We start from the raw sequence: 25,752 nt of genomic DNA on the forward strand, positions 1-25,752 counted from the left end.
CCCCCCCCCCAAATCAGAAAGAAAAAAATTACCCTATAATATTTTTTGCCTTGCTTTGCACAGCATTTAATTCAATTAACACCCCCCCCCCAAACTCAGATCCTGGATCCGCCCCTGACCACCCTGACTATCCGTTCACACTTTCGTTACAGACGACCAATTTTCACTTATCGAAACGCTATAGCCTCTTAAAAAAAACGTACGAGATCGTGGGCCGCTTTCCTTGTTCTCAGCATTTTCACATGTTCTACCTGCTTAAAATGCGTCTTGGAATTTGTCATATGTTGGTTACGTGTGTGGATGAAATGACGATGCCTGCAACCTCGTGATGAGAGGTACATTTAATTGCCTGTCATACCAGGACGTGTTTTTCATGCGTCTATTTTTATTATTATAATTGGATCAACATAGTCGTATTACATGTACATGCCTACACAGCTTAACGAGTGGGTGGTTTATTGGATCCACCTTGTCCGTCCGTATTTCGTCGCAAGAACATGTATCACTACTAAAATTTATATGGCTTAATATTTATGTGACATGTATTAATCAGTTTTGGTTGCTGTATAACATGAGCTTTCTGTTTTGTGGGACTCGGCCATTTTCACTATTGTATATGTAACAAGTGGGTGTATACTTAGCACGCGCAACGCCATGTTTGTGTTTTAAATTGACCTGGTCACTGTTGGCAAAGTTGTTCTCCACCTTATCCGCTAGATATTTTTTCCCCTCGGGATGACTCGAATAATTTTTAATTCAACTTATCCAGTGGACATTGAATAACCTTTGTTCAGCAAACATCTCTGTCGAATAGCCAGACCTTGGTGCATTGTGCTCGTCTGTTCATATGCGTAAGACGACTTGATGTTTATCTTTACCTGTATACAGTGGAGGATCCCGGTGGGCCGTACATTTGCACCTTTACCCTATTGAAGAAAATTGTTTATTTGCTGCAACATCCTTTGTGCAAAAATGAGCAAAAAATAATCTGGACCCTTTTAAAATGTCTATATCCGCCCCTGGTATACATTTGTATATATATATATAGTATATTATTTCAGTCTGTAAGTGGTAGTAAACAATGTATATAAGACGGATATTATAAAATTAATTGTTTTATTAATGTGTTCTGTTGATATTGCGGAATATGGGTAATTTAATTTATTATTTTGTCTTCATTTGATGAGGATTTTTATGCAATATTTTTTAACGTCATGAAATCGCTTTGCATACAAAACCCGTTTACCATCTCAAAAGTTTTAAGAAAATCAACACATACATGTAGAAACCGGTTGAAATCATTGGCTTTTCTATTTTAGACATACTTCAGGGAGCCAATATTATGTTTTTTTAAAAAAAAAATTTAGTTGTCCTCTCTGATAAACATACGTAACAGGAAAAGTTCCCCGTACTACTTTTGTTTATCATTTATGACACCATCGTCAGTTATATAACAGGAATATTGTTACATCGACCCGTCCGTCCTTTCGTCATTCTTACATGCATGAGCACCTTAGAGTGAAAATCAGTTTTTTACAAGCATCATCCATAAATCAAGATTTTAAGATCTCGGTCATTGGGGGTGTAGAAGTTTCAATGGCACGTTTTAACATGGCGGGGTAACTATTCCTAGTAATCTTAACGTTGTTCGAACTATTGTTTACTTTCAGCATGCTGGTTTCATTTTACGATTTGTTATTGAAAACATTATGTGCAGTTTATAGAAATGAACACACATTTTTCTTCTTGTTTAACGTTTTGTTCTTGCCTCTGTGTAATGTAATAAAATACTTATGTTTCATGAAGTCAGTGTTTCACTAGCAGGACAGAATGGTCCATATTAGTTTTGTTAATTTGTAAAGAAAAACTATTGACCAAACTTTACTACAAACGTGATGACTTTTCATTCAGAATGGTCAACTTCCCTCTCATCTGTGGCAACATCCCTTCAGCACCTGCGTATGGGGTGCTATTTAAGTTTTCATATCAACTCATACGTTATGCCAGAGCTTGCCGTAACTACGCAGACTTTTTGTATCGCGCTAGACTTCTTACAATTAGGCTTTGTAACCCTGGGACAGGGTTATGTTGCCACAAGATTGAAGACATCATTACAGAAGTTTTGTGGTCGTCATCATGAACTCGTGGATCGTTACGGTGTATCCATCTGCACCATGAAAACCGATTTGTTCAACGTGTCATAGTTTTCCTTTCCTCTTTCGTCTACACCGGACGTAACTTTTTATGAGGAAATCGGCGAGTGTTTCTAGAAAAAGAGAGGACACTTACCCTACCGGTGCACCTGGTCCATGCTCCCAGTTTTTAATGGAGTCCGGGTTGCTCATTTCTTTTTGTCACTTTGTATATATGGTCTTTGTCCCTGGATTGCATTCTTTTGATTTCCGCTAGAACCTTGGTTCCCTTGATTACTCTTCCAAAATAGCAAAATGGTATGGTTGCAAATCAACCATCAAATAATAAACAGTGATTGATAAAAACTTAATTAAAAAGTTGGACTCTCGACCAGGTGCAACGGTAGGGTACTCGTGTAGAAAACGAGCCGCAACTACGATTACATTCATTGACAAGTAGATTTTATACAGCGTGAACTCGATATTTGATTGGACGATGTTATACGAAGTACATTTCAAAATACAATGATAAAAACCGATGAAACCGAACCGTTATTTAAGTAGCAGTCAGCCTAAGAATACTTCATGGCTGGTTATCTGACTTTTAACAGGATTTTTGATTTTTTTCGGGCACTGTAATTGCCCTGTAAATGCAAAAGACTTCACCTGACTTTTATTTTTTCAAAGGTAAAAAACGAAAAAAAAATGGTTGAAGAATCAAAATAGACATGTGTGTTGGATGTCGGGAAGTATTGTTATATTGTTTGTGTTGGATGTCGGGAAGTATTGTTATATTGTGGATGTCGGGAAGTATTGTTATATTGTTTGTGTTGGATGTCGGGAAGTATTCTTATATTGTTTGTGATGGATGACGGGAAGTATTGTTATATTGTTTGTGTTGGATGTCGGGAAGTATTGTTATATTGTTTGTGTTGGATGTCAGGAAGTATTGTTATATTGTTTGTGTTGGATGTCAAGAAGTAGTATTGTTATATTGTTTGTGTTGGACGACGGGAAGTATCGTTATATTGTTTGTGATGGATGTCGGGAAGTATTGTTATATTGTTTGTGATGGATGTCGGGAAGTATTGTTATATTTTTTGTGATAGATGACGGGAAGTATTGTTATATTGTTTTTGTTGGATGTCGGGAAGTTTTGTTATATTGTTTGTGATGGATGTCGGGATGTATTGTTATATTGTATTTGTTGGATGTCGGGAAGTATTGTTATATTGTTTGTGATGGATGTCGGGATGTATTGTTATATTGTTTGCGTTGGATGTCGGGAAGTATTTTAATATTGTTTGTGATGGATGTCGGGAAAGATTAATCAAGGGAACCAAGGTTATATCGGAAATCAAAAGAATGTAATCCTGGGACAAAGACCCGACATGGAAAACAGACATACACAACAAAGAACATAAAGTAACTAAAATCATACATACAAATTAACAAAAGCTAATGAGCAACTCAGACTCCACTAAAAACTGGGAGCATGGACCAGGTGCACCGGTAGGTAAGCGTCCTCTGCTTTTCTAGAAACACCCGTCGAGTTGCTCATAAAAAGTCAAGTCCGGGGCAGACAAACGACGAAAGGAAAACTGACTCGTTGAATAAATCAGTTTTCATGGTGCAGATGGATATACCATAACGATCCACGAGTTCATGATGACGACCATAAAGCTCCTGTAGTGATGACTTCAATCTTGTAGCAACATAACCCTGTTCCAGAAGCCTATTTGTTAGAGTTCTAACGCGATACAAAAAGTCTGCGTAGTTTCGGCAAGCTCTGGCATAACGTATGAGTTGTGATATGAACACTCCATACGCAGGTGCTTAAGGGATGTTGCCACAGATGAAAGGAAGGTTGACAATTTTGAATGAAAAATCATCACGTTTGTCGTAAAGTTTGGTCAACAGTTTTCCTTCACCATCGATTTCTAAGTGTAGGTCAAGATATGAGGCTGACTTCACATTGTCTAGTATCCTTCATCTCAAGTTCTTTTTGGTAGATGCGATGTATCTAATCCCTGGAATTAGGATTGTTTAAAGATAATACGTCATCTATATAGCGGAAACTGAGATTGTTATATTGTAATCCATTATAATCCATCATAACGTTGTATTAGGTAATTTTTGTATTGTTATTATTGCACCATAAATCTTTTATGCAAGTTATTTTTTGTCAGGAGTCATTTATTTTTGGTCGGAAATTCGGTGAAGTGGTATAAATATAACTGATATATAATACTGTTAACTTGCTAAAATAACTTATGTCGGATTTCTTTTCTTAATTGTGAATTTAATTTCGTTATGGTGGAAGAAAGGGATGCCTTGATTGGACAGTTTTTAAATCTTAAAAGTCTAAGACTGAAGACAAATTAAAAATATGGACAGAAGCAACAGACGATTTTTCATATAAAAAAATCGGGAAAAATACCAAGACATCAGAATCATGAGACGTAGCAAAAACGTGAAACAGGGAACAGAGGCTATCCACATTCATTACGTAGAGAAATAGAAAATACAAATGCACACAAATAAAAAAAACGATTGTAGGGAAACAAAACACCACACAAAAAATTTAACAAAGGTCACTTCACAAAGGTAAAGAGGACCGGAAGCGTTCAAGTTGTGTGTCTGCACTGGTATTCGGGAATATACAGAGACTGGTGACTAAAAATGTACGTACTTGCAAATGACTCATTCAAATGTCAAATTAGTCTGGTTTCTAGACACATGTACTGTTAATTTCAGTTCAGACGAAAGACTTCGTCGTTTAGAAATAACTCATTTAGAACACCATACCGATTGTCTATTTATAATGGTCCCATAAAGAAGTTATTGATCAATCATGAAGTAAGCATACCATTGATACGGCCTTGTGGCACACATTTATAGGAAACTGAATCTATGATTGATTATTTTGTAAACGATTTATATCGTTTGTTTTTATATCTTTTTTTTAAGAATACGTCATTTATCAGTTATATAAGTAGTATTTCTTGTGTACGCGTGTTTTTTGTTATTTTATTATTATTTTTTTTTTTTGCTAAAAAATTGGGTTTATTCTTCAATTCACGAGGATGTTTAGTGCAGTACGGGTAATGTAATATTAAAAGTCTCAGCTTAGTGTCACCTTTAACTGAAATGTGATGTGCCACAAAACTAGAAAAAATATTTTAAATCTGGGAAAGAGTCTGATTTCTAAGGTGCTCCCTTAATTTATCAATTTGCAAAAAAGAAAATAGCGTGTTGTGTACATTAAAATGTGTTTATGAATGATATTTTGGGGAGCCCACCCTAAGGCGTTTCACTGGATTCGCAACTGCTTTAGTGAAGGATATCTCGCATGTATATACACAAAAATAGGAATATACTTGTCTCATTAATGAGAAAGGGCTATCATTCCGTCATTTAAAAAAATATATATATTATACGAAGACTGAAAAATAATAGTTATATGGGAGTTTTTACATGGACTAGTAGTTAAGGGGTAGACATAGGGTATTAGGGACATAATCCTTGAAATCAGTGACATGTTTGTATCATATTTAATTTCACTAAAGCCTATCAAGCTTTCATATGAAATAGAATGAAATCAGTCCAAGTCGCTTTGATGCTTAAATGAGATTGATGTAAAATGTTGAATACAAACGTTACAATGATTTGTAAGAGTTGTGTCCCCTACTCAAGGTCTATTTTCTGAAGGTGATACAAAAAGAGAAAGTGTGTAGCTAGTGTTTTTATTTTGGAGTAGAAAAGGTATATCACTTAATTGTTTTAATGGACGAATATCACGAAACTATGACAGATAGAAAGAGTAATAAAGGAAACCAAGATTTTAGCGGAAATCAAAAGAATGTAATCTAGGGACAAAGATCAGATAGGGAAAACACACAACAAAGAACATAAAACAACAGGAATACATCGTTTTAAGTTTTAAAAATGTTCAAAATAATATAAATCCTATGGAGAGGGAGGAGTTCCGCATTTGAAATTTCATTTGTCTTTTCTCTCTGAGTATAGAAAGAATATTTTAACATATAATGCGCTTTACCCGGCATTTTTATAATAATTTGCCCGAAAACTGACAAAAGATTTTTCTGTGAACTATGGAAAATGTATCAATTCTTTAGAAAAAAAATATGAAATGTGCTTATGTTTCCCATAACTTACCAACTTCACTTTCACTGACATAATTATAATTCAGAATGTCAATTTCATTGTTGACAAATTTACCATCTGAGTGTATAGAATACTATCTTGACAGGTGATATATATATCTACACATATATCATTTTATATGAAGCACGCTGACAAGTGGATGTACTGTGCCTGTGCTTAAGCCTACTCGCAGTTTCCATTCTTAACTAGTTTTCGGCCAACTATCATGGTTGTTCAAAGCTTAGTCATGGCATTTCGAATATCAAATTGGGATGGTATTTCAGTGAAGACAAACACTTTGAAAAGTGAATGACTTAATTAGGATTCTTGGTGGTTTTGTAATTCATACGTATACGATAATTCAAAAGATTAACTTAGGGTAGACCCCAAATAAATGTAAAAAATAAAAGATCGACGCAATTTTTTTTGTACATGTTTGCTGTGTAAAGTCAAAGTTGCTTATTTGCATGCTATGAAATTTAGTAATATGTTCTAACCTTGAGTTCTAGTTTTTTTTTAAAAGAGTGGTCTAGATGTTTTTGTACAGTTGAAGTTATAATATAATTTCCGTGTTATTTTTGTGTTTGTTTTAAGACTTAAGTACTATTCTGTGTACGAATCGATAAATATGTCCCGCCATATTTTCCATAGTGCATTTCAACTCAATTTTACCTATGAATATCTTAAAAAGCAAATTTTACGAATAGCTTCATGGTTATTTCTGGAGGTTACCAAGAATATGTATTTGGGAAATGCAATAAAATCTCGGAGATTTTTCTTTCTTGTGCCGCATCTTATACACATTTTGCCCGATTCTTAGACGGAGGAGTACTAAAATAACCAACTAGAAAAGCAACCAAAACTTGTTTTCGTAATTTTCCATATTTTATCATTTTGATTTTCGATGACTTCTGTTGATTTTCCAAAGACCTCACAACAGCACGTTTCATTTGATTCGATTTCCTTTAATAATTGATTGATTGTTGGGGTTTAACGCCCAAGCAGCGATACGATTTTTTAGCACAGCCATGTGTTGTGCGAATTTTTTTAAGCACAGCCATGTGTTTCTATAGATGATGTCTCTGCTAACGACAGTTTTGCTTATATATCGCAAAAGGGACTGCTGTTGAGGCAGACGACATTTTTTTTCAAATATAAAAACAGATTATGAGGCAATGTTGAGGACATGTTTTGTCTTTGTTGCAAAGACCAATGTCAACGAGCACCTAAATATATTTCAGTTAATTACATATACGTTCATTATTCATTCTTGAAAAAAAAAATTTTATTTATACTCTTTCTTTTACATTTTATGTTAATTAAAAACAAATACTCCGTTTTCAGAACTATGTTATGACAGGCGATAACACGAACACGACATTCTGTCACCAGCCGTACTTGGTGCTTCTGTACAGTTATTTTAAAACAGTTGTTTGTGTTACATTGAACTCATTTTAAGACAACTGCACTAGTTTGGTGTATAACAATCAATGTTTTATTTTAGAATGCAGTCAATTCCTTTTTTCTCAAAGAAACGTTCCTTACAGTTACTATTAAAAGATGTATTTGATTATTATTACAATGTTCTAATTGGTACCTAGAAAAAAAACTCCGTGTAAAGTTCATTTGTTGATACCCAACGCTCTCCTACCAAATAATCCAATATCATTCAGATGGAAAAAATAACCTGTTTTGCTCAAAAGGAACCAGCCAATCAAAAACTTGTTACAAATCAAATTAAATGGTAAGGATATATTCAAAGATGAAAGCTCAATTTTGTCTTCAACAATGAAAGGACTAGGAGTATACGGCAATATCTAATTTACGAAACTAGATCCTTACTTGGGATACTCATCCAGAGTGAGTGCTTTGCTCATTTCGGTCTAATTAGGCAAATAGTTGAAATTTTCCTTCCATAGTACGAGAGGTTTGCGTGTCAGACTAGATTTTTTAATGAAATAACATCAAAAATAGAAAAAAAAAGTCGAAAAGGGGCAAGTAAATGGCTTAACAGATTTAAACGAAAATTTTACGTAATGTGGATCTCATCATGCTGAACACTTTTACCTTGTGTTAGAAGTTGGCTAAACTTAACCGTTTGTGAGATTTTTTGTGAAAAAGTACTGTTTGACCTCTATGTTCTATTTTAGTAATGGCGGTCATGTTTTTGACAGATGAACAATCCTCACATCAGTTCTTTGTAGGATACCCCAAGGAACATTCATACCAAATTTGTTTCCAATTGGTCAAGTAGTTTCAGAGGAGACAAGATTTGAAAAATTGTTAACGATGACGACCACGCGAGTGATGGAAATAGTTGACTTAGCCTTTAGCCAAGTGAGCTAAAAACAAAAAAAACTAACAAGAAAAACAAACAATACAAGAGGCTCCCAGGAGCCTGATTCGCTCACCTTGTTAAATTTGGCCTTTCTAGGGCAATAAATTTAACAAGAAGTTGTCCAACAATTTTGACACAAGAAGACGTTGGCAGTACTTATCATAAGGATCATTTCAGCAGCTGGAAGTTTCTTTATATCTATTATAGTTTTCAAGATATTGGCTAAAAACTTTAAAAAAAAAAAAAACACGTCATTTTTAATCTTTCATGGGTAATAACTGTTACAAGAGTCGTATGAAAACTTTGATCCCTTGGGAACTTCTGTAGGCCTTGTATTAAAGATCATTTAAGCACTTGAAAGAATTTGGCTAAACCTAACATTTTTGGAGATACAATAAGCGAAAAACTACTGTCTGACCTTTGTTCTATTTTTAGTAACAGTAGCCATGTTTTTTGACTGATCAAAAATCCCCACATCATTCAGTTCTATGCAAGATACCCAAAGGTACATTCATACCAACATATCAAGTTTGATTCCAGTTGGTCAAATAGTGTCAGATGGAGAAGATTTTTGAAAGAAATAACATTAAAAACAGCAAAAAAAAAATGTCAAAAAAAACGATAACTCTGACATGGATTAAAATGAAATCTTGACTGCATGTATATCTCATCATGCTGAACACGTTTACCATTTGTTAGAATTTGGCTAAACCTAACGGTATATGCGAAAAACTACTGTTTGACACCTTTGTTAATTTAGTAACGGCGGTCATGTTTTTCAACGGATAAAAAATTCCCACATCAGTTCTATGCAGGATACCCCAAGGAACATTCATACAAACGATGAACGACGACGGACGCCAAATGAGCTTACGGCCAGGTGAGCTAAAAAACGAACTTTTTGTAGTATGCTATGATTGCATGGTTTTGTATAAGACTGGATTACGCTCCAAGAATTATCGTTGATTTCACTTTAGTACTTCATTGTTTTCAAGTCAACCAGTTCATCATTTGCCAAATATGTTTTTATAATGTGACATAACAGTAAACACCAGTAACGTTACGATCAACATAAAAAGAACCGCTTACGTCAGTGTATATATACAATGAGAATATTTGGGTTTTCGATTCTGAAATTATTAAATTTGTCATTATCAGTAGTATGCTTCGACAAGGATGGCCTGCACGTGACTTTCAGACACATTGTACGCTGTACAGCAATAATGAACAGATGTTAGTTTCAAATTGAACTTGTTTTCAGACAGCCTTACTATTTTGTTTGCTGGGCATTATTATCGTGTTAAAGGGTCATCTGTCAGTAGTCACATGATGATAGCTAAGGGAGCGAATATTTGATTTGTAATGGTTGCTGTTCTTCTTTTCGAAAGGAAAACCATCATTGAGTCATAAGTAGAGGGATGGTTCAAGTTTGGGCCCATTCTAATGCCATGTTCCAAACTGCATTTATGTCTTAAGATCATTGACACATTCCCCAGACAAACAGGAAAATTGATCTGTCTGCATACACGTATAACTATGAAATGACATGTAAATCACACCTTTGCTGAGATTGCTTTTCTAACCATGCAAATTCAAGTAATTTAAGTGTTATTGTTCGGTTTACACAAGTGTTTATGTAGATCCAAAACACATTAAAATTGATATAAAGGGTGCTTCAGAAGATGTTTGGTTTACACAGGTTTCCGGTATATCCAAGGTGTTCCACCAGGTTTCATCATGGTTTGTGTATATACATTAAAGGAGAAAGTTCATTAAGGAGCCCTTTTTGGCCTTATAATTTGTGCATTTTTAAAAATTTGATTAAATCTGATTTCTAGGCAGTAGTACATTTGTAGTATAGTAAAATGGGCACAAACACTGAATACAAGCTCATTTTGACGAGATTTACGAAGTTACTAAAAAAAAAAATAACAGAATGGTACAGTAGCACAGGTACGAGTACAGGTTTTTATAGCACAGTTATGAGTGAAGGGTACAATAGCACAGGTATGAGTACAGGTTTTTATAGCACCGGTAGGCGTAAAGGATACAGTAGCACAGGCAAAGGCACGAGTTAAGGGTAAAATAGCAAAGGTATGAGTAAAGGGTACAATATAAAGCACATGTAGAAGTACAGGGTACTTTAGCACATGTATGAATACAGGGTACTGTAACACAAGTATGATTACAGAGCACAATAGCACAATTGTGAGTAAAGGGTACAATAGCACAGATATGAGAAAAGGGTACAATAACACATGTATGAGTATAGGGAACAGAATCACAGGTGTAAGTACAGAGTACAATGGTACAGGTATGAGTAAAGGCTACAAGAGGATGCATACACTGGAAAATGGCACTAATTTTCACCATTGGCAGGATATTCTAAGCATTCAACTAAATAGGCTTCATTTCTTTAATATGTTGACTGTGACCAAAAAACATATAATTCAGAGCAACACAATAAAGACACTACAACTACATCACAATCATAAATCTAGCAAGAGTTCAAAATAATCCTTTTACAAATTCCATTTTGAAGCAAACTTTAGATGAAAGCCCCACATTCTGATCAACTGATGCTGATATCACTATTAACACATTTTTTTGGTTCAATACTCAAAGAAAATATCAGATGAGAACAGCCAGTCTTGAAAATATGATTACAAATATTTTGTTTTAGCTTTCTAGTATATTTTGTGTTCTTACAATCTTAAAAAAAATATATACTTAGTTTGTCATAACAAAGAGAACTTTGCAGTCATTGACTTGGCCCCTTACCACACAAAAAGCAAACAATAAAAAAAACAACAAAATATTGTTTCAATTGATCAATACATTAATAAAAAACTTATATTAAATGTGGCCAGCCACAACCTTGGATTTCTTCAAATATTTTAAATGCATGCAAAGTTTTAAAAAAAATTACCCACAAAATTCGTAGAAAAATAGCACTGTTATTAAAATTTGCTGCACAATAAAAATGTGAGACAGAAATCTATGAAAAATATTCTAAATACAGAAAGATTATATATAACCCTGACATACCAGACAACAATAAAATTATCAGAAGAATCTCATGCATGCAAATTTTCTTCTCCAATGTGCATATTCACACCGGCTGTCTTTTGAAAATATCCACCACATTTTTAACTCATTAAAAAGTCCCCAGCAATAAAGAAAACCATTTTAGATGCCTTTGAATTCATTAAAGTTTGATTTTCTGTTTTTTTTCATGAGAAACCAAATCTAATGCACCACTTACTTGGGTTGTAATCAGTATTGCTATTTGAATATTTAAATTTTGGAGATCTCAATGGAGAAAACCCCTACAAACAATGACATTCAGCAGGTATGCATATCGTTTCTATACTTTCAAAATGTTCTGAATTTAGAATTTTTGTAGTCTTGACAATAATTGTATTGAACAACTGTTCATATGAGAAATTTCTAAATCCTATAAGGGTACACATACAACAATTTCACTTGATGCTTTTAACAAGAATGTCATAGCATACATGTACAGGAATAATTATCATGTTGCCAGTTTGTAAATGGAGAAATTATTGCAATGATTTTATAAATGCAAAAAAAGTAACTGAGTTATAACTGCATTACTGAATTTTTAGTATTTTTGAAACAGGACTTTTCTAGATACAGAAATAAAAAAAAGAAACAAAATGTTGTCTAAATGATTCAATCACAACACTGGTAAAAGCTTGCAATAAATTTTTAATTTCCAGTGGTCTGTACTTTCATTCCACATATACTGGTCCCTCAAAGTCAATCAATTTTGGTTTAACTACCATGCCCAAACCTTCCAAACCTATGATTAAATTGCATTCTATTACGAAATTAAAAAATCATAAGTTTTAGCTCATTAGTTAGTGCATACACAATTAATTACCTTTAACAAGTGGGATATACTTTAAACATGTTTTACACAAGTTGACATTCAATAATAATTTAGACTATAATAAATATACACATCTTTTTTATATACTTGTATATTTCAATCACAACCAACAGATCATATTACACTGGCAGCTTAATTTTACTTGCAAGGCCACATTAGAAGAAAAAAATGTTTGTTTGTTCTAACGTGAGGTCCCATTAAGACATGTAAACAATGTTTTCTTTTAAGTACCCTTCTGTGTAAGAATCAGGCAAGGGGTGGCACATCACAATTCTTAATTTGGTCTTTTTACCTCAAATATATTTAAATACATCTAGAAAGCAACTATCATGCGATTTAAATTTCTCCTGAAGCATTGGTGACGCAGATATTTTTTGACTGCTTATCTAAGGAAAAACTTCGGGAAAATTTTCATGCCATTTTTTCATGGTGCATTTTAACTAAATTTGACCTATCAATATCTTAAAAATGCAAACTTAACAAACACTTTGACAGTAATTTCTTGAGGTTATGAGGTATTAACACTTGGATAATGCAATGAAATATCACGTTTTTTTTCTTCATGTGCCACACCTTATACACATTTTGCCTGAATCTTAGACGGAGGAGTACTTAACCAGTTAATTTCTATTGCTTTCTCAATGTTCTAACAGATACTGTAGGTTCTACCACTTTTGATACAAGTACATGTACTTTAAAGTCTCAAAAAAAACGACAGCATAAAGAAAAATTTATGTCTGTGGCCTAATATATATTTTTTAATCATTAAAATTACATAAGTTTTCTTAGAAATGATTGTCAGTATGTTGAAGTAATTTTCACCTATCATATAGCAGGTAATTATCCTGGGGTGTTAATTTTGGCATATTTGAGTCGTCTGACCAAAAAAAATATCCAAAATAAATATTGCAAAATTGTCAAATTTAATATCTGTCAAATGGTACTTATACAAGTAAATATTTAACATGACAATGTCTGAAATATCTTTTGACTCAATACATCTTGTTTAAAAAAAAAAAAGAATAAAGTACTGTAACACCAAATATGCTGGCAAAGGATGGGAAAAAAGCATTCAAAGGAGGTAACTATGCTTCTCACTATGAAGCCATGCCAAACACCAAATGATATTGTCTAATGAAATGAAAAAAAGATGGAGAAATCAAACAAAAACAAGATGAAGAGGAAAAATATCAAACTGACTAGTAACAAAATTAAAAAATGCTCTGAAGCCTAAATCTAAAACTGATTCAAATTTAGAAAATGGTTTATAGCAAATTAAATGATAAAAATTAAAAAAAAAAATAATAATCTAAGCTTGAAAAATTGAAACCTGTAGTACAAAACACTATGCACATATTACTCAACTTGCAGAAATCAATTCTTACTTAGAACTAAACACAAATAGCTCTAAACACTATTGAACAATTTGAGAAAGCATACAATCCTAGTAGTTCATTTAAAATCTATCTGCCATATAACTAGAAAATTAATTTAAATTTGATCGATTTAATGTGAAAAATAAACTTCCTAAAATGTCTAACAAATAAATATCATAAAAAATAAACCTCTGAAAAAAAACTTACGATAGTTCAAATCTCAATGCTACAAATCTAAAATAATAAAACGCACCCAGCACAACTCCCAGGTAGCTGAATCCTATAACAGGATATTACATCCAGCAAGTACTTAAGAAAAAAACACTAAACTCTTGAAATTAACAGAAAAACAATGAATTTTTTTTTCATTTTAAAGACTATGACTCTAAATTTTAAAAATAGCTTCCATTACTTTACCCACAAGCCCCTGCAACCCATGTTTAGCAAGAAATTATTAAAGACTGGTCCCATCATGCCATTTAACATTAACATTAACAGATATTAACAACCATAACATCATTAACAACAAATTAACACTGTTTCATACATGTAGTTCACAACAAGTAAAAAAAAAAACAATTATTCTCGTAACAAGGTTTTTAGGAAAAATGGTTCTGTAGAGGCTTTTTTTTGGTCATGTAATGGATGGGTAAAATGTTTTGTTTACAATAAATTGTAGAATTGATAAATTAACATCACAACATTAGGTAATATTGAAATGTATGTACAAAACAGAGTAATATTAATCATTTGACCCTTATTTTATTTTTACTCATTAATATCTGGTATATGGTTTTGTTTTGATGGTCACCCTCCCCCCATTATTATATTGAGCAAAACAGTTAAGGTGTTAGTGAAGACATCAAACTCTGCATATCTTGTCCTACAAATTACGGTTAAAATTACAACGCTTCATACACAGTAAAGATTTGCTTATTGAACACCTTAGCAATATTTCATCACCACAGATTACCTACAAAGTCTTGGGGTTTTTGGACTACAATAGCAAACATTACAAATTTATAAAGCAAATGACACCATTACAGTTAAATAATCCCTAAAAGTCAATGTCATCATTTAGAAATTCCAAGCCTCTTTTGTAGGAATTTGGATGAAACCCTGTTTCCATGTTTCTGTAAATATTCCTTCCCTCCAAACTGGGACCATTCAGCCTCAAAATCTTTGCCCAGAATCTCAGCTCCTTTCTTCCTGGTGAGCCCAGTCTCCTCCAGTTTAAGCTCACACATTTGTAGATCATCCACACCTGTAAATTTATAAAAAAAAATAAATGGGTCAAAGACAGAAACCGCCAAGTTGGCATAAATAGGAAGTAGTGAGGCAACAGACCTGAAATCCCATCCCACAATATTGGACCCCTAACTGTGATTTATAGTGGCTGAGAAATATTTTTCGATAATTTTTCCCCACCCTGCTGCCAAACCAACATTCACAATTCTATAAGCTGATCTGCACAAGTAGTAGACAACCGAAAAAAGGTTCTTGAAATCGTAAACCAGAATATTTAATGCCATCTTTTTCAGTTTTTAAATCAAACTACTTTCATTTAATTTTTAATTCACAATCATTTGTCTAACAGTGGTACATTCAGAAATTTTGGAAAAACAGGGAGAAGAATGGTTGCTGACTGGCCTTAAGAGGGGCCTGCATCTGAGATTTTCAGTATGATCATCAAAAATTTTAGAGCATAATTCATATCTTTTGTGACATCTTTCCTCATGGCTGCTCTTATCCACGAACATTTCCTGGTTTTCAGCATAAAGCCTAAGAAATATGTAAGCTACTGTTTCTTACTTCTAGTCTGAATCATATGTATGTTTATTTTGTCAATTTTGGGTCGAATAACGGTATAGGAAAACCTACAGTACTTTTTTTTCAATACTGTAAACTGTATACATTTTGCTGTTTTGAGGTTAGCCATGTATAAACTACCATGAAAATTATCTTCAAAGAATAAAATTTGAGTATCAAGCACTAAATTTAAAATTGTGTATTTAAAGTAGATTGATCACTGATACCACAAACAATTTCTGGTTTACAGTAAAAAATGGTAGTTAAGATTCTACTTGTGGCAGGCATTGGGATTAAAATTTGGCAAATAGGACAATGGCTTTTAACCAAAACAATATGTATAAAAATAACACATGTGGTATCATTGCCAATGAGATAGTCATACACCAATTGCCATGCAACAAACAATTTAAATCCAACAGGTCGCCACAAGATCTTCAATGATGGGCGAACCCTGTACCATGAAGGAATATTTCTTCCTTACCAGCAACCATCATTATGGGAGGTTTCTGTGGATATATCTCCATCTGTCTAGCTATCCATTCTCCATCAAAATGAGCATACCACATCCCATGCTTCTTCTGTGTCTCTCCACGGAACTCGTCAGCTGGACGAGCAAATGGAATCTTGAAAAATCTCTGTGTTGGAGTTGCATTCTTAGCTGGGGGAGCCTGAGCTTTTGTAACTGTAGGCTCACTTGCTACAATGTAAGAAAAATATATTGTAAAACAACTAATATAAATCCAAGTTCAATATTTATTGTAGTTTTGATATAAAAAAATCACATGTAATAAATAGAGATTTTCTCCCATCTTTAAGTTACAATAATTTTCTCTTGTGTCACTGATGATTTGGAATATCAATCTACTGACCACAAAATTGAAATTTATTTGAAAATAACAAAAACTATTAAGAAAATCCATGTTATAATTAGTATAATTCACTGCTTATCTTTAAAAACAAATAATAGTATCAAGTACCTTGTACTATACATTTTCAAAATTTTGTAATTGTTAGCATTTCACATGTTGCCCATTGATATAAGTACTGTTACAATATTAGTTTAACAGTAATGAAATTTTCCTTGGAGGTCAGGCATGATTGGTACTTCATATGTAACTCATCATTAGGAAATTTTGGATTAGAACTAAAGTACCTGAACCGGTCCTTGCAACAAAAATTCCAATCAGTCATTGATCTGTCAAATCGATCCATCAAACTGGTGATTGCATCATGTGACCACAGAGTGGTCAATATATTTTACGGATTCAGATGTTTTATTTGTCAATTTTACACATATTAACATTATCCAGTAGATTTAAACATCAATTAATACTTTCATTTTACATTTGTTTCATTTTTTACAGATCAACCGCTACTTAAAATAACAAAAATGTGATCAGATTGGTCACAGGTCATCCGTTATTGATCTGTCAACAATCAATCAGTCAGTGGTCATGGATATGTCAAATCATTGCACATTCGTATCAGGGACTTTACATATATAACTCATCATTAAAATCTCATTACTATTTCCTCAGTGGAAGCATATCTTCCTTTTGGCTTCTTCCAAATGCTGAACAATGCACTAGACATATGAGTCAGAGATTGCTGATTTTTTTCTATGAAATATCTGAAGGCTCCCGCCCCAAGTAGGAGACTTTAGATCACCTATGCATCCAAACTGCTTGGTGATATAACTTATAACTACCACCACAACCTACCAACTGCAAGAACTTCATCATAAACTCATTTATTAAAATGAGGTTTCAGTCTAACTGCCTCTTCCTACTGATAGGGCACATGTATTAAACAAACCTACCATTAGCCAGAACCTCGTTAGGAGCTCTCTCATCAGCTGCTGTGTCACTCTTCTTCTTATTTTTCTGCTTCCAGGAATGGTATACCTTGAGGCGACGATGGAACTCCTCTCTGCAGGCATCAAGTAACTCAATATCTAAGATAAATGGAAGAACTTCTTAAAAAGCAATTCATGGATTTTTAGGGAGTTGTGTGTGAAATTTTTTTTTATCAAATTCATCAAATTCTTTTTTAGCTTGTATTAAAAAAGATGTGGGTCTGACACACAGTGGTCCTTTCAGTTCAAAATATACAAGTGTCCTGAATCTTTAACCGTTTATACATTCAGCCAAAGGGGGATAATTATGCATAAAAACATAGTGTACAAAATAACCTGGTTTGCAGAAGTTTATTGGCCTAAACCAGGTTATTTCGTAAAACCAGTTACAAAATATTACTTTTCTAATAATTTTATTGCTTGTAGATTCCAGTCCAAATATTAAAAATTGATTCGTTTTCAAAAGGTTTTTATTATTATTAAGAATTATTTGAATCACAGAGGACGAATCAATGGGCAATAAGGATGTCAAAGTGCAAAACCGTTTATACAAAACTATCTGGTAACAAACAATTAAATAATTTGTTATATATAAAAACTTTAATTGTAATTGGTAGATCCAGACTTTGAAAGGGGTGCCAGCAGTGTTTTCTAAGAAAAGGGGGATGCTAGGATATTATTTGCCATTTTGTCAATTTTACTCATGTAAATGAGAAATTTTCCAACAAAATTGAGAGGGGGGAGGTCGTCATCCCCCTGCACCCATTTCTGCCTGATCTTCTACTGCATAACATTTTAAACCACCTACCACATGAAGTGTTGATTGTATCTCTGAGCTCGGCATACTTCCACTTTGTCAAGTCATATTTCTTCTGTAAAGCTACTGCCCTCTGGTTTCTAAACTCCTCTGACCTGAAATTTAATAGCCAAATAATTGATAAGTGTTAACTAGAAATTTTAGCTTTATTTGCCAGTACTAACAGAGCATAACTTCATCATTTAAGTACAGCTCTGCCTTAAAAGCAGGCAAAAGTTCATGATTTTTTTTTTAACCCTGAATATTTTTTAATTGGAAATCCTACTGTAGGCCTCACAGAAACTGTACTTGAATATAAAATTGCAAATGAAAATTCCCACTGGAGATATTAACACTTGAAGTTAAGTAACTTTCTACTACAGAAAAGTGCAGGAAAATTTCCTGCCAGAATTTAAAACATAAACAATGCAGACCAAGTGAAAATGGTCAACCATAATGATCTTGCCTTACAAAGAGAAATGCAAGATTACTGGAACATTTTCAATTTTTGGTTTTCCACACCTTAAATGCTTTCTTGAAATTACCAAGATGTGCAAATTTCTGCTAACTACAAATTGTAAGGAAAAGACGGTACAACATTTGTAATTTAAGAGTGCCATTAACAAATTTCAGCAGATGGATAGAACTGTGATATTGGATATCTGTTTCTTTTTTTTTCTTGAAAATGAGGATAATTACATGTGAGATCCTGGTGCTGGTTCCATAAAGAATATCAAATTGAGATATACCTTCAATCCTTCCTAAACTCAAATTATTACCAATCAAAATCACTTGAAATTAAAGATTTGAAAAAAAAAATCTCAATGGGAGATTTTTTTTATGAAACCCAGGCTAATAATAACCCATGATAATTTTCTCAGTCCTGCATAAAAAAAGTTTTGTGGTACTGGGGCGTGAAATGGAGGAATGATGTGTGGACAGTGATTATCAACCTTCTAGATTCATCTGGAGTACTGAAAGAAAAATTGGTACATCAATTGCCGAAAAACTGTAAAATATCGATACCAGATTCAAAATTTTCATGAACTAATTTATGAACTCCTTATCAGTGGATTGTTATGCAGTCAAAATGGAAACAAAATTTTACTAACAAAGACATTTTAGCTCAAAATTCAAAAGTTAGATCAAAAGCCAAGTATGAAAGTTGATTGATTGATTGATTGTTGGGGTTTAATGTCCCAGCAGCAATATTTTAGCTATATTCAGACGATAGTATGAAAGTAACAGTTAAGATTATATTGTCCATAAAAATCAAATCAATTATAATAGATTAGACCAACTATTAGTTCAAGAAAAAAAAAACTGAGAGCCAATGGTGGGATGGTGACTAGATAGAAAAAATAGACACACACTACAAACAACATTAAGGAGGTAGAGCAAAGGGCACAACTCTTAAACGTTTGTATTCAGCATTTTACATCAATCTTATGTAAGCATCTAATTAACTTGGATTCATTTTATTCTGCTTCAAATGAAAGCTTGAGAGGCTTTGGTGAAATTGAATATGATGCAAACATATCACTGATTTCAAGAGTTATGTTCCTTACCCTAGGTCCATCTCCTTAAATAACAAATACAACACACACATATAAACAAAATAATATGAGCAACCAATACAGAGTGGAAACATGGAATAAGGTACATATCATCTGTTGTTCTAGAAACACCCTCTAAGTTGCTCATTTAAGTACAGAAAGTCCATGTAGTGTCGACAATCTCTGCCATAATGTATGACCTTTGATATGAAAACCCCACATGCAGTTCCTGAATGAATGTTGCTACAGATAAAAGGAAAGTTGATGATGAAAAACCAATAGTCATCGCATGTTGTCTGGTTTAGTCATGAGTTTTCTTTTTCCAAATGTAAATTGATATAACATATAGGTATAGTGTATATGTCAAAGAGACAAGAAGCCCACAGAAATGAAATGTCAGTCCAAGGCCATCCATTGAGTCTACAAACAGAAATCTTTTGTTGACAAAGCTAATTCCAAGCTTGTGTCAAGTAGTTGCTGGGAAAAATTAACCCCAAAAATTGTCGACAGACAGCCTGACAAGCATTTAACAATATAACCCCCTTGGGACAAGTCTAGTAAAAGGCATCAACAATTAGTGAAACAATATTTATTCCTTTACTATTAATGGCAAATACAAATCATTGAATAGGATACTAACCTCTGAAGAGGAGGAACAACCACATCCTCAACCTCATTAGCATCCTCTGCAGCCAATCGTAAAGCCAATTCTCTGTCTCGTCTCTCTTGCTCCAATACCAGTTGCCTGAAAATTAAAACATAATATGTTTTAATTGTTTGGTTTTTTTTAAGTTGAAAAGCAGATCATACCAAACAAAATTCTATAAACCTGTTCATGAATTATAAGCTTAGGCTTCAGATTCTAGAAGCAATTTTCAGGATGTGGGAACATCAAGAAGCATGAGGGAAAACAAGACCAATACTTATCTGGATCTGTGTCACTGCCACATACTTGTCAGCACATAAGTGTCTTCAATATGTACATAAACACTAAGCAAATTAAAAAAAAACTATAGTTTGTGTTACTAATTTACTATTAATATAGTGCTGAAGAAATAGCTAAGACCAACATGCTCAAAGTAGGAAAAAAATCAATTGAATTTTTCCATAAAAGGAGGTGCACATATTTAATATGTATATAATCACAGTGCAAAGATTGAATAATATTGCTTTCATACTTTTTCATACCACATTACACGAAGTAGGTACCCAAAAGCACGATGGACAGATGAGTTGAATGGTTATGAGACTTGCTTTCATCATTAGTGACTCAGGTAAAAATAAGGGAAACTAATTTGCAGGAATGACAGACAGACAGATGGAGTTCAAACCTAGGGTCCCCTACAGCACAAGTTGCCCAATACATGCAATATACTACCAAAGAGACAAAAAAGAAACTGATTGATAGTTTGACAGTTAACTTGAAGTGTTCCTATCTCATTTTACCTTTGTTTGTTTTCCTCTGCTTCCTTTTCTAACTGAGCCTTCATCTTTTCCTAAATGATCAATCAAATTGACATTTGAAAACAAATACAGGATCTTTAAAGATAATACAGGTTAATGAAGTTAGTTCGAGTATACATGTAGCCAGAACTTTATTTTCTAAATTATTTTAATACTAAGAATTCAATCTATCAGTGTAAATCAGAAAAAGTTAATAATTCTTTTCTTTCAGCAATAGGTAACATACTTTTTAAAAACAGACTAAAGTTTGCTTAAACTTGAAGTTAAATTCTGATTAAAATCAGGTGGCCAATTTACAGAGTGGAATGCAAATAACAATTTTGTTAAGTGAAAGAATGAAAGTCATATCTAATACACTCAGATGAAAATGCTTGTCTGAAAATGCATCATTCCGAGCCGTAAACAAACCTTTTCCTTCCTCTCTGCCTCCTCTCGTTTCTTTCTCTCCTCTTCCTCCTTCTTTCTCTTAAGTTCCATCTCTGCTTTCCTGAAAATAGCATACAAAAATGTATACTCTTGTAATCTAATAGAATAATTTAATACAGATTTCAAAAGGACCACATTGACATCTGAATCAGCAAACTCAGAATAACTATAAACATTTTCTATCAATTTTAAAGATAGATGTAACACCCATTTCCCCTTTTAGTTCCGTATTTTCAAAAGGGATGGGGAAAAATCACGTAAAACCATAGATCCCACTGTCCCTAGGTAAGATGTGTTAAAATTTCAAATAGATGGGATAAGTTTTACTCAAGTTATCATAAACAAAAGTTAACCGAAGCCAAGGACGACATAAACAAAAACAACAACAGGGTGATTAAATGATAAAAAAAAATTTCAGGCGTATAAAGATATTCATGACCTCAAAACAGTTCAGCATAAAAAATAAGCTGATATTTCAGTACCATAAATCTTTTTACATAAAACCTGATGATTTCTAGATTTGTTAGAATTCAATGAAAACCAATTAATGTCTTCTAGTATAAATTTCTAAGAACTAAATACAAATTAATTAGTTATATACCTAGTAAAAATTCAATGAAAAAAAGGGGTCAAAGACAGAAATAGTTGAATTTTGTTAAACAAGAAGTAGATGTCCTACAGGCTTGACACCAAATCCCACAAAAGGAGACCTGTACCTCATGCCTGATACCAAATATCAAGAGGTTGCAACGTGTAATTGATGAGAAAAGTGTTACGAAAAAAAATTTCCCACCCACCCAACATTCACCATACTATGACCCAATTTTCATGCGAAATTCAGCCAAAAATAGAGTTATGTCCCCTGATGGGAATTTCAGGGAATTCAATGAAAACAATTTGGAGATATGTCCCCTAGAAGGAATAAAAACCAATTTGGAGTTATGTCCCCTAGTATGAATTTCTGGCATAACTCTACACTTACAGTTTCCTGGCTTCTTCTTCTTCTTTCCTCTTTCTTTCTTCCTCTTCCTTTCTTTTTCTTTCTCTTTCCATTTCTTCCTACAAAACAAAGATGTTTTCTCTTCAAAATATTTCAACTATCAAGGAAGAAATAAAATTTTAACAGTCTACAAAAAATAATACCAATATGATAAAGATAATATCAATATGATAAAAAGTAGTTTTAAAGTTTACAATATATAATACATAAAAAAACATCTAGAGTGGTTAGTTCTGTAAAAAAAAATAGTCATAGTTTTGTTTTCAAAATACTGATACCAATTTTAATGGCTATAGTCACAAAAACAATGAAAAACTCTAAAGAGGTTACTACTGAAAATGACCTTGTAAGATTTTTACAAATTGAAGGTTAAAATTGAAAATTGACCACTCAGAATTTTTGGCTCAAAAACTAAATCTGTCTAGACTAAAATCTGGGTTTCCCCTATATCAATTTAAAAGCAAGGACCAGTAAAACTAAATAATATGGAACAGAAGGTTCAAGATTTATAGAAAGACTATTAACACTGACATCACACAAGTATCTGTTACTGTTTCAAATATAAGTCTTTGTAAGAATAAGGCTAATGGAAAAAAAGCAGAAACATGCATGTCAAAAACCAATTGATCTGATTATAAGAATTCACTCAAGGATGATTTCTCTATTTGAAAAGACCACCATTTGATCTCTGCATTACTGGATTTGTTAAGCAATAATTTAATGGAATGTTAGAAAAATATTTTTGATGGATTTATCTGCCCTTGAAGTGTTCATTTTCAGGGCAATTAAATGAAATAATAACTCAATTTACCAAAATGTTATGGAAAATCGTGTCTTGTTTCCTTGAATCTTATGGTGCAAATAGTCAAATAACATTTTCATAATGGTAGGTTTTTTTCTTACCATGTTTCACTCACTGCCTAATTCTTTTAGAAAATGACACTTAGATTCAGACAGGTGACAAGCCAATGATGACAAAAGATTAAAGAGGCTGATCCTGTGCATTCAAATACATGTATAAGAAATTGATTTTTGCTCAGTTGACCATCTCTTTAAAAACTAATGGTACATAAGAATATATCTCTAAGAAGTTCACAAATCTATCAATCAAGATAAAATTCTGCACAGTTGTTAAGAAAAATATTTATGAAGTTAGCTAATGATATATAACAAAGCAAAGTAACTGAATGGAAGCAAACAAACCTCTGAACAATTACAGCAATACCTGTATTTTCGATCATCTCTCCTGTTCTGCAGCAATCTTTTCCTAATTTACCTCTTCCTTCCCAAGTCTCTCCTGTTCTGCTGCAATTGTCTCCTAACTTACCTGTTCATTCCCAAGTTTCTCCTGTTCTGCAGCAATCTTCTTGTAATTTACCTGTATTTTCCTAAATCTCTCTTGCTCTGTGGCAACCTTCTCCGAACTTACCTGTATTTTCCTTAGTCTCTCCTGTTCTGCAGCAATCTTCTCCTTCTCCATTTCCTTCCTCAGATCCTGCATGGTTTGATCCATCTGTGTCAGGAAATGGTTGTACTGTGATTCCATCTCGGTTTGTTTCATCTGTGTTGTCTGAAATAAAAGTCATTATCTTTTTTTTATAATCTCTAAAGCTGTAAATGTATGACCAACAGAATAAGTCTGATTGAATTGATTAAAGTCCAATGAAATGGTTTTCTGTAATTATTTTTTGTGTAAATTGTTCTGTTTTCGATGCATGCTATATTTGTTGAACTCAAACAAAACTCTTTTGTGACATTATAATGCACATAAAACTCCTGAGTGACATTATCAGGCACACAAAACTCCTGAGTGACATTATCAGGCACCCAAAACTCCCAAGTGACATTATCAGGCACCCAATACTCCTGGGTGACATTATAAGGCACAAAAAACTCCTGAAAGACATTATAAGGCACACAAAACTCCTGAGTTATATTATAAGGCACACAAAACTCCCAAGTGACATTATCAGGCACCCAATACTCCTGAGTGACATTAAAAGGCACACAAAACTCCTGAAAGACATTATAAAGCACACAAAACTCCTGAGTAACATTATAAGGCACACAAAACTCCTGAAAGACATTATAAAGCACACAAAACTCCGAAGTAACATTATAAGGCACACAAAACTCCTGAGTGACATTATAAGGCACACAAAACTCACGAGTGACATTATAAGGCACACAAAATTTAAGACAAGAAATATCTGTATTTCAGTATTTAAGTAGCACAGAATGTGATTCATGCATGTTAAAAACCAACAAAAAATAAAACACAGAAATAGCACATAACCAGTCTTAGTTTGTCATTCACAATTGGTGCACTTTTGAGATAAAAATAATACTGGAAATCAGCACTTCCAAGATTTATCATTCTTGATTTCATTAATTTAAGATAGAGATGAATGTATGGTTTCTCCAAAATACTGACCAATATGTAGAAAGGACTACTAAGTTACATTAACAAAGGGTGTAAGTATATCATAAGGGAGTCCTTATTTCTTGGGGTTTTTTGCACCTTGAATCATTTCTACTATTGGCAATGTAGAATTCATGTGGATCAAAACCGAATATAGTAATAAATCTACCCTAATTTTGCTGATAAAGGATTCCAGCGCAGTCTCAATGCTCTTGACTTTCTGTGAAGCAGAATCCTTTCCTTTCTTTAGCTGTCCTACAATCTCCTGCATCCTGGTTAACTGTGACTGGGACCCCTTGGCTTTCACTATCATCATGTACCTGTAAGTAATCAAATAAATGTGTAAACATAGCAGAGTTCTGGCACTGTACAGGAAGATTTTACGAGGTTGTCAAACAAAGCAGAAATTGGTAAATCGGAAATAAATAAACAGTAAAAAAAAGAATCGTAACGGTAAAATCCGGATTTCAACTAGTGAAATTCCTCTAAAAA

At 33.3% G+C, this 25,752-nt stretch overlaps 1 protein-coding gene across 4 annotated transcripts in view; it reads right to left on the reverse strand.

Moving 5' to 3' along the window:
• Positions 1–11,039: 11,039 nt before the first annotated feature.
• LOC148613247 (unconventional myosin-VI-like) overlaps positions 11,040–25,752 on the reverse strand; it is a 50,698-nt gene continuing 35,985 nt past the window's right edge. For 2 of the 4 annotated variants that reach the window (XM_088586529.1, XM_088586527.1), the window contains 11 exons: positions 25,430–25,580; positions 24,268–24,408; positions 22,821–22,897; positions 21,821–21,899; positions 21,395–21,444; positions 20,589–20,693; positions 19,346–19,366; positions 18,405–18,508; positions 17,561–17,695; positions 16,223–16,438; positions 11,040–15,193 (listed from right to left, as the gene is read on the reverse strand). In XM_088586529.1, coding sequence (XP_088442655.1) covers positions 15,003–15,193; positions 16,223–16,438; positions 17,561–17,695; positions 18,405–18,508; positions 19,346–19,366; positions 20,589–20,693; positions 21,395–21,444; positions 21,821–21,899; positions 22,821–22,897; positions 24,268–24,408; positions 25,430–25,580 — 1,270 coding nt within the window. In that variant the 3' untranslated portion in view covers positions 11,040–15,002. The remainder of the gene's footprint in view (positions 15,194–16,222; positions 16,439–17,560; positions 17,696–18,404; positions 18,509–19,345; positions 19,367–20,588; positions 20,694–21,394; positions 21,445–21,820; positions 21,900–22,820; positions 22,898–24,267; positions 24,409–25,429; positions 25,581–25,752) is intronic. The other 2 variants (XM_088586530.1, XM_088586528.1) reach the window with 1 other exon arrangement.

The sequence above is a fragment of the Perna viridis genome, chromosome 6 (assembly GCF_037379345.1).
Source record: "Perna viridis isolate PV_CMFRI_1.1 ecotype Kerala chromosome 6, ASM3737934v1, whole genome shotgun sequence".
Classification (NCBI taxonomy): domain Eukaryota; kingdom Metazoa; phylum Mollusca; class Bivalvia; order Mytilida; family Mytilidae; genus Perna; species Perna viridis.